Source organism: Numida meleagris, unplaced genomic scaffold (assembly GCF_002078875.1).
Source record: "Numida meleagris isolate 19003 breed g44 Domestic line unplaced genomic scaffold, NumMel1.0 unplaced_Scaffold272, whole genome shotgun sequence".
In the NCBI taxonomy this organism is placed as follows: Eukaryota; Metazoa; Chordata; class Aves; order Galliformes; family Numididae; genus Numida; species Numida meleagris.
The window spans coordinates 257,750-267,468 of record NW_018364530.1 but is presented as its reverse complement, the minus strand read 5'-3'; the positions used below and the strand labels follow the sequence as shown (position 1 = coordinate 267,468).

Genomic DNA, 9,719 nt, shown 5'->3' with positions numbered 1-9,719 from the left:
ACCCCAGTTAGCTGCTGGTTGTACCCCAGTTAGCTGAGGGTTGTACCTTGATTAGCTGCGGGGTGTATCCCACTGAGCTGTAGGAGTGTACCCTGATGAGCTGCGGGGTGTACCCCATTAGCAGTAGGGATGTACCCCACTGGCTGTAGGCGTGTACTCCGTTGGCTGTAGGCGTGCACCCCACTGGCTGCGGGGTGTACCCCATTGGCTGTAGGCGTGCACCCCATTGGCTGTAGAGGTGTACCCCATTGGCTGTAGGCGTGCACCCCATTGGCTGTAGGCATGTACCCCACTGGCTGTAGGGGTGTACTCCGTTGGCTGTAGGGGTGTACCCCACTGGCTGTAGGGGTGTACCCGGTGGGCTGGGATCCGTGCCGCACTCCGCTGCACCCCCCCGAGCCGCGGCTGCACCCGGCCCGTGCCGCGGTCACCGCACCCCCTGGGGCCGCTGCTTTCGTAGCGCGGCGCCGCGCGTTGGCAGCCGCTGTTGGGCGCTGGGACGCCCGATGCCGGAGCCGCGCGGCTCCGCTCCCCCCGCACAGCCGCGTTCCGCACCCGCGGGCTCGGCCGGCGCTGCGCATTCCGCCGATGTCAAAGGCCGCCGAGGGGCCGAGTTTCGGGGCCCCAGCGCCGCTCCCGGGCGCGTTCCCGATCCTGGCTCCTCCTCCGCCCTTTGCTCCCGTGCCCTCCATCCGCTGCGCTCCGCGATGGACGCGCACGGTTCCCACGCCGGCAGCGCTGAGAGTGAAGGGGAGGGGGGGCTGGAAACGCTTCGGGACCGCGAACGGCACGTCTCCTTCCCAGCAAGGACATCGCGGGGGGGGAAGGCGGTTTGCTTCCTGCGCGGAACGGCTCCCGCCGCTTCCTCGCTCCCGCGGGGCGGGGGTCCGAGGCGATCCCCTCCTCGCTGCCGGAAAGGAGCGGGGCTGGGGGGAACGGGGTGCGTGGGGGCGGCGGAATCCCCCCCCTCCCCACCCACCGAGCCCGGCCGTGGGACAGCCCTCGTTTCCCCGCGGGAGCTGCCGGTGGCTGTGCCCGGTGGAGGCTCCTCGCCATTGGGCGCTGCGGTTTTCGCCATATATGGTTCGCCCGGCGACTTTGGGGGGGTTGTTGGGGGGGGGAGCAGAGGGAGCCCTCGGAGCCGCGGCCGGGTCCCGGGCGAAGGGACGCGCTGTGCGGCGCCGGAAAAGGGATTTCCTTTGGCAGCACTCTCGCGTCCCACAAGCATCTCACGGCTGGAAAACAAGGGGCCGGGGGGGAGGTGGGGGGACACACATCTCTGGCTCGAGCCCTGGGCCTCTGCTCTGCCTGCCCGGGACCCCCTGCTCGGGGTCGCCTCCAAACCACAGAGCCCGACCCCGCTGTCAGCATCACTGGGGCACACGGGTCCGGATGGGGGTCGGTGACGGATGGTGTGGGGTCAGTGATGGAGTGCGGGGCCGGTGCTGCTCTTCGTGGTGGGGGGGTGGGGCTGGGTGGCCGGTAGGGTCCCCTTCAACTCCAAGGGTTCTGATTCTGTCGTTCTATAGAACGATAGGGACGGTGCTGGGCGGTGCTCGCCCTCAGATTGGGGTTTGAAGACCCCCCCCCCCAATGGACCCTCAAACTGTGGGGCCAGAGCTCCCCCCTCCCCAGACCCTCACATGGTATTTTGGAGCCCCCCCCGATCACAAACCGATCTCAAACTGTGGGGTTGGAGCTTCTACCCCTCACAATCCCTCAAACTGCGCTTCGGAGCTCCCACGCTCCCCCCCCCCATGGACCCTCAAACTGTGGGGTCAGAGCTCCTTCCCTCCCACAGACCCTCAAATTGCTGTTTGGATCCCCCCCCCCCGACCTCATAGGCAGCAAAGCAGGGCAGGCCTGCAGCTGAGGGCTGTGCTCTGGGGTGGGGGTGTGTGGTGCAGTGCAGCGGGAGGCATTACTTTCGGAGCAGCCCTTCATCCAGTACCGCCCGCAGGGAAGCCATACAAATCGCCTCGCAAAACCTATTTTAACTTTTTATGCCTCTGTTTGGGTAATTTTTCCCTCTTTTTTTCAGAACTTAGTTCTGCTCGGCGCTGTGTAGCGATGGGACGAGGGGCAGCGGCCTCCAGCCCCAGCACAGAGGCACCAGGGCGCAGGAGAACCCAAGAAACCTCATCGTGGGAGCGGGGACGGGGCAGGGCACTGGGGCGGACGCACATCGGCTCTGGGAGCTCCACGGCGCCAGCTGGGACGCAGGGCTGGGTGCTGGGACGCAGGGCTGGGTGCTGGGTGCTGGGACACAGGGCTGAGTGCTGGGTGCTGGAATGCAGGGCTGGTGCTGGGACACAGGGCTGGGTGCTTGGTGCTGGGACGTGGGGCCGGGTGCTGGCACACAGGGCTGTGTGCTGGGATGCAGGGCTGAGTGCTGGGACGTGGGGCTGAGTGTTGGGATGCAAGGCTGGGTGCTGGGATGCAGGGCTGAGTGCTGGGTGCTGGGGCAATGTACTGAGTTCTGGAATGCAGGGCTGAGCGCTGGGTGCTGGGACGCAGGGCCAGATGCTGGGATGCAGGGCTGCAGGGCTGGGCCGCAGGGCTGGGTGCTGGGACGCAGGGCGGGGTGCTAGGATGCAGGGCTGAGTGCCGGGTGCTGGGATGCAGGGCTGAGTGCTGGGATGCAGGGCTGAGTGCTGGGATGCAGGGCTGGGTGCTGGGTACAGGGACTCAGGGCCAGGTGCTGGGATGCAAGGCTGGATGCTGGGATGCAGGGCAGGGTGGACACAGTACTGGGTTCTGGGATGCAGAGCTGGGTGCTGGGACGAAGGGCTGAGCGCTGTGTGCTGGGACGCAGGGCTGGGTGCTGGGATGCAGGGCTGGGTGCTGGGTGCTGAGATGTGGGGCCGGGTGCTGGGACACAGGGCTGAGTGCTGGGACACAGGGCCGGGTGCTGGGATGCAGGGCTGAGTGCTGAGTGCTGGGACGCAGGGCTGTGCCATTCTGCAGTGCCCATTGCCTGGTTCTGCAGCACCAGTTGTGCCGGCATGCAGTGCCAGCTGTGCCATAGTGCCAGCTGTGCCCTAATGACTGCTGTGCCATGCCACGGTGCCAGCTCTGTGTGGCTGCAGTGCCACAGTGCCATGCTACCGTGCCAGCCGTGCCAGCTCCGCTGTGCCACGGTGCCTGTTGTGCCCTGGTGCCAGCAGTGCCAGCAGTACCGAGTTGTGCTGCCAGCTGTGCCACTGTGCCAGCTGCGCCGTGTTGCAGTGTGAGCTATGCCATGTTGCAGTGCCAAGCGTTGCCGTGCCGCAGTGCCCGCAGTGCCGTGCTGCGGTGCCCGCTGTGCCCGCTGTGCCGTGTTGCGGTGCCGGCCCCGCAGGGTCCCTGGCCGCGCTGTGGTCGCTCTCGTTGTGCCCACGCGCGGGCTCTGTCGGACCCTGCAGGCGTTTGCGGGAACGACATCGGGAGCCGCGCGGCCCCGCTGCTCCGTGCGCGGGTTTCGTGCGGGGCGGTGCGCGTGGAATCCCCGTCCCCACGCGGTGCCACCGCCGCGCTCCGTGATGGGCGCGGACCCCGCGGGACGCGTTCGTGCCCCGATGGCCGCCAATGGAGCGCGCCCACGGCGGCGGGGGGGGAGGGGTGGGCACGGCGGCACTGCCCACCCCGCAGGGAGACTGGAGCGCGGCGCTGGGCGCTGGGACCCCCGGGAGCGTGGGCGCCGCGTCCCGGCCGCTGCTCGGGGGTCCCCGTGGGGCGTCCCCAGCCCGCGCTGCGGGGCAGCTTCTCCCATCAGCACGTGGCCAACGCGACGACCCCCGGGAGAAACCTGCCCCGCTGAGCTCCGCTCTGCAGCGTGGGCACAACGCAGCAGCACCCGCAGCTGGGAACCGGGCAGTGCCGTGGCACCGGGCAGCTCTGAGCCATACGGCAGCTCCATGGCACACTCAATGGCACACTCTTATGATGGCAGCTCTATGGCATGTGGCAGCTCTGTGGCACACTCTATGGCACACATGGCAGCTCTGTGGCACACTCAATGGCACACTCAGTGGCACACTCAGTGGCACACTCAGTAGCACACTCCATGATGGCAGCTCTGTGGCACACTCTGGCACATGGCAGCTTCTCTGCTGGCCCTGCCGCTGCTTTCCCACTGCAGCCCTGGAGCTGCTGGAGCCCCGAGCTGTGTGCGCTGCTGCGGATGCTGCCCGCCGAGTGCCGCTGCCGCTGCCGGTGGCAGCCGGGTGCGATGCCGGGCGAGCGGCGGAGCGGGGCTTCCCTCGCTCCATGCGGGCACCCGGGAGCAGCGCAGCCCGCAGTGTCTCCCTGGCGCTGCTGGGCTCTCCTCCAGCCGGTAACACACGCCGGGAAGCGGAGCCCTGCTGACGTCAATGCAGCCTTGGCATCAACGGGGCTTTGGCCGCGTGCCCGCTGTCCCCTCCTGTCTGATGTGATCCGGGGGCTGGAGGGGGGGGAAAGGTCTCTGCTCTCCTGGCAGAGCTCAGCACCGCCTGGCACGGCCTCGCTGCCGCCGCCGAGACGGGGACAGAGCGGCCCTGAGCGTGCTGCCTCTGACCTGCAGCCGGGAGCTGGTGGCCCGGGCTGTGACATCGGGGACCCCCCTGCCCCAACACACACGGGAGCATCGGGACCGCTGGTCTGCCCGGAACAGCTGGGTTGGAGGGACCCTATAGATCCCAGAACCGTGGGATCACTGGGTGGTTGTGTTCAGATGGATCCAATAGATCGTAGAATCACCGAATCTCAGCCTGGTTTGGGTCAGAAGGGGCCGTTAAGGTCCTCCCTGCTCACCCCCCACTGCCGGCAGGGCCAGTTCCCAGCACACCGCGCTGCTCTGAGCCCCGTCCCCCCTGGCCCCATTGCCCCCAGGGAGGGGGCACCCACAGCCCCCTGGGCGACCTGTCCCAGCACCTCCCCACCCTCACAGTACAAAACGTCCCCCTGACTCCTCATCTCCGTCTCCCAAACCACGATTTGGTGATTCTACGATCGGCAGGGTCCGTTTGGACACAACTGTATTGCGATCCCAGGGTTCTGTGATCGGATCCCTCCGACCCAGCTGTGCCACGATCCCAGGGTTCTGTGATCTGCGGGATCCCCTCCATCCCCAACCATTCTGCCATTCCACGGTGCTGCTCTGCGTAGCGGTGCTGCCACCCACGGTCCGTCCCGCTGCTCTGCGCAGCTCCGGGGACACGGGCAGTGCCACCACCGCGGGGACATTCAGCCCCGGGGGCTGTGACAGCGCGGGTCAGACCCCCCCTCATCGCGGGGGTACGCGGAGAGCAGGGGGCTGTGGAGTCACGGCAGCAGTGGGTGGTGGGCGGGGAGATGTTATCGGGTGACGGGAAATGAGGACTTCAGAAATAGCGCCCTGTAATGTCACAGCGCCCCGGGGTGAGCGACGGGAGCAGCGGGTGCGGAGTGGAGAAATCCCCACTCGGCGCCGGGGTGTGGGGGAGGAAGCACCGAGCTGGGGGGGAAGCGGCTCCAGCCGCGCTCGGTGCCCACGGCCGAAGAGGCAGCGGGAGGAAGCGGCTCCACTGGGAGTCCAGGGACGCCCCAATGTGCCAGGGAACCCCATAGGGTGCCGGGGACCCCATAACGTGGCAAGGGTCCCCAGGAGGTCCCCAAAACCCCATAGGGCGCCACGAACCCCATCACACGGTGAGGATCCCATTGGGGTGCCAGGGAACCCCGTAACGTATCAGATACTTTAATGGGGTACCAGGACCCCTGTAGGGTAACAAGACCCCATAATGTATTAGGGGTCTGCAGGAGGTGTCAGAAACCCCATAGAGCACCAGAGAGCCACATTACATGGTGGGGACCCTATTGGGGTGCCAGGGATCCCCATAACACGTCAGAGACTTTAATGGGGCACCAGGAATCCTGTAGGGTACCAAGACCCCATGAGGAGTCAGGGGTCCCCAGGAGGTGCCAGAAACCCCATAGGGCGACGGAGACCCCATCCTGTGGCAGGGGATCTGGATTTCTTTCTGCACCTCCCCAGCGCCCCAAAGCTGCGACGTGGGGTCGTGCGCTGGTGCCTGGCTGCAGGAAAACCGGAGTGGGAACGTCACCATGTCCACGTCCTCGGGGAACCCGGCGGGAGCAGCTGAGATCTGCGCGGTGGGAGAGGAGCGCAGCGAAGGGGAAGGGGCGCATCCTGCCACCCCCCCCAGCGTTCGCCTCCTGCGATCCCCTGCGATCCCCTCCTGCTGTGCGCATGCCATCGGAGACAGCCACCACCGTGCGTGGCAGGGTCTGACTCAGCACCGGCCTGACTCAGCACCGGGCTCCCTTTGCGCTTTGGAAGTGACACATCCCACGGTGCCAACAAGGGTCACAAGTGCCAGTGAGGGTCATGAAACGGTCACAAGTGCCCACCAAGGTCACAAGTGCCAACAAAAGGGTCCCAAGTTCCGACAAGGGTCACAAGTGCCAACCAAAGGGACACGGGTGCCAATGGGGGTCACAAGTGTGACCGGAGAGCGCAGAGACTGGAGAGCAGGAGGAGGAGGAGGAGGAGGAGGAAGGACGGAGATGCGCGCGGGCCGCCCGCCCCGGCCTGGAAGATGTGCAGCTTCTCGGCGTCGGGAAGGAAATCCCTGGCGTCCTCCAGCGCCCCGCGTGCCGCCATGGTGAAGTTGGCGTCGCCGGAGGTGGCCACGTCGAAGACGCACGACTGGAAGTAGACGTCCTCCACCGGCAGCGTGGCTTTGCAGAGCGCCCGCGCCGCCTGGGCCGCCGCGCGGCTGCGCACGCTGCGGGAGATGCGCTGGCTGCGGGGACAGCCGGCCACGCACAGCTGCAGGTCCTGCTCCGCCGTGAAGGCGCGGGTCACCTCCTCGGCCGCGCGGATGGAGAAGGAGAGCTGGCGGGCGGCCTGGCGCACGGCGATGGTGGTGCCGATGTACGGCGCGCGGATCTCCACGTGCCGCCCGGGGCTGCGCTCCCGGATGTGCAAACCGCCGCCGCCGCCGCCCCCCGGGCGCTGGCCGCCCGTCACCGAGCCGTCCTCGAAGGCGGCGGGCACGTTGTCCAGCTCGGCGCGGTAAACCTTCTGCTCCGTGCACTCCTTCATGTTCTTGAAGATGATGGTGAGCTGCGGGGGCACGCGGAGCCGCTCAGAACCGCGCGCTGCCGGGATCCCCGTGTCACCCCCCGCCCCGCGCCCCCCAGCTCTGCGTCTCCATGTTCCTCTGGGGCGGTGACCCCCCCCTTCTTTCAGAGAAGAAATTCTTTCCAGCCTGCCCCCTCCACGAGACATGAGGCCATTGAGTTGCAGGCTGGGGGAGCTCCCAACCCCACACCCCCGCTATGGGCTGTGTGCCACCCACGGCTCCGGGCAGTGCTGCAGCCCCACAGCTCTAAGTGGAGGATCCCACCCCCCCAGTCTCGCCCACGTTCCCCTCTTTTGGTTCAAAGCCATTCCCCCCCCCCACCCCATCAGGCACCCCCACAATGCACAGGGAACCTCCCCCCAGGGACCCTCACAATCTGTCAGAGATAGCAATGGGCCACCAAGGACCCCGCTGGGTGCCAAGGACCCCAAGGAGGGGACAGAGTCCCCCATAAGGTGTCAGGGTCCCCAGGAGGTGCCGGAAACCCCACAGGGCACCAGAGACCCTCATGAAATAGTGGGGACTCTATTAGGGTGCCAGGGATCCCCATAACATGTCAGAGAATTTAATGGGGTACCAGAAACCATATAGGGTACCAAGATCCCCATGATGAAGGACCCCATAATGTATCAGGGGGTCACCAGGAGGGGCCAGGGACCCTATAGGGTGCCAGAGACCCCATAGCGTGTTAAGGGTCCCCAGGAGTTCCAGGTATCCCATAATCAGTCAGGGGTCACCTGGAGGGCCCAGAAAGCCCATAGGGTGCCAGGGACCCCATAACGTGTCAGGGGTCCCCAGTAGGTAACAGGAACCCCACAGGATGTCAGGGACCCCTTAACACAGTGAAGAACCTATTGGGGTGCCCGGGATCCCCATAACGTGTCAGAGACTCTTATGGGGTCTCATAGGGTACCAGGGATCCCATAATATAGTATGGGCCCTCTAGGTGTTCCAGGGATCCCCATAACATGTCAGAGACTCTTGTGGGATCCCTGGCACCCTTTGGAGTTTCTGGCCCCTCCTGGTGACCCCTGACTCATTATGGGACACCCGGAACTCTGGGGACCTCTTGCACTTTATGGGGTCTCTGGCACCTAACGGGGTCCCTGGCCCCTCCTGGTGACCCCTTGATTCATTATGGGGTCCCTGGCACCCTCTGGGGGACCCCTGACACATTATGGGATCCCTGGCACCTTATGGGGTTTCTTGTACCTCCTGGAGACCCCTGACACATTATGGGGTCCCTGTCACCCTATAGGATCTCTGGCCTCTCCTGGTGACCCCCTGACACATTATGGGGTTCCTGGCCCCTCCTGGGGACCCCTGAGACACGTTGTGGGGTCCTTGGCACCCTATGGGGTCCTTGGCACCCTATGGGGTCCCTGTCACCCTATGGGATCGCTGATCCCTCCTGGTGACCCCCTGACTCATTATGGGGTTCCTGGCCTCTCTGGGGGACCCCTGACACATTGTGAGTCCCTGGCACTGTATAGGATCCCTGGTTCCTCCTGGTGACTCCCTAACACATTGTGGGGTTCCTGGCACTCCTTGGGGTTCCTGTCAGCCTATGGGGTCCCTTGTCCATCCTGGTGACCCCCTGATACATTATGGGGCTCCTGGCCCCTCTGGGAGACCCCTGGCATGCTGTGGGTCCCTGGCACTGTATAGGATCCCTGATCCCTCCTGGTGACCCCCTGACACATTACAGAGTTCCTGGCACCTCCTTGTGACCCCTTGATTCATTATGGGGTCCCTGGCACCTTATGGGGTTTCTTGTACCTCCTGGGGACCTCTGACACATTATGAGGTCCCTGGCACCCTATAGGGTCTCTAGCCCCTTTTGGTGACCCCTGACATGTTGTGGGGTCCTTGGCACCCTATGGGGTCCCTGTCACCCTATGGGATCGCTGATCCCTCCTGGTGACCCCCTGACTCATTATGGGGTTCCTGGCCCCTCTGGGGACCCCTGACATGCTGTGTGTCCCTGGCCCGTCCTGCCCCCATGGGCGCACACCTTGCTGGTGACGGTGGCGTTGGAGCCCTCGGCCACGGGCGCGCTGGTGGCTTGCACGAAGAGGTACTCGTTGTCCAGCAGCGGCCAGGACCCCTCCACCCGGCACGTGTGGAAGTCGTCGTGGAACGTGCGGACGTGGGGGTCCCCGAAGGCGGCGCAGTGCTGGTAGCGCGGCGGGCGGCCGTGCTTGGTGAGGAAAGTCTTCTCGTAGTCGCACATCTCCGACGCCGGGAAGGTTTGGCGGTCCGGCGCCGGCGCGCGCGGCCGGGGGGGCGAGGTGGGGCCGTCCTTGGAGCAGTTGTGCTGGATCATCAGGTCCTCGATGCCGTGCACGGCCGAGTGGAAGGCCAGGTCGCCGCGGCAGGTGCGCGCCGTGCGGCGCGTGCAGTGCGAGTAGGAGCGCAGCGCCGTGCAGTACGCGGCAGCGCGGCCCGCACCACGGAGGTTGAGCGTGGCCGCCACGAAGTCGGAGTTGCAGCGCAGGATCTTGCACTGGGAAGAAACTGGGGGAGGTAGGGGGTGGGGTGGGAGATGGAGGATGGGATGGGATGGGATGGGATGGGATGGGATGGGATGGGATGGGATGGGATGGGATG

The 9,719-nt window shown here is 65.9% G+C and overlaps 1 protein-coding gene across 1 annotated transcript; it reads right to left on the bottom strand.

Moving 5' to 3' along the window:
* Nucleotides 1-5,607: 5,607 nt before the first annotated feature.
* On the bottom strand, nucleotides 5,608-9,633 carry HFE2 (hemochromatosis type 2 (juvenile)). The gene is made up of 2 exons (XM_021382689.1): nucleotides 9,124-9,633; nucleotides 5,608-7,090 (listed from the first exon to the last, which is right to left on the bottom strand). Exons 1-2 carry the CDS (start codon nucleotides 9,433-9,435, stop codon nucleotides 6,458-6,460), a joined length of 945 nt encoding a protein of 314 aa, XP_021238364.1. The 5' UTR covers nucleotides 9,436-9,633; the 3' UTR covers nucleotides 5,608-6,457.
* Nucleotides 9,634-9,719: the final 86 nt, after the last annotated feature.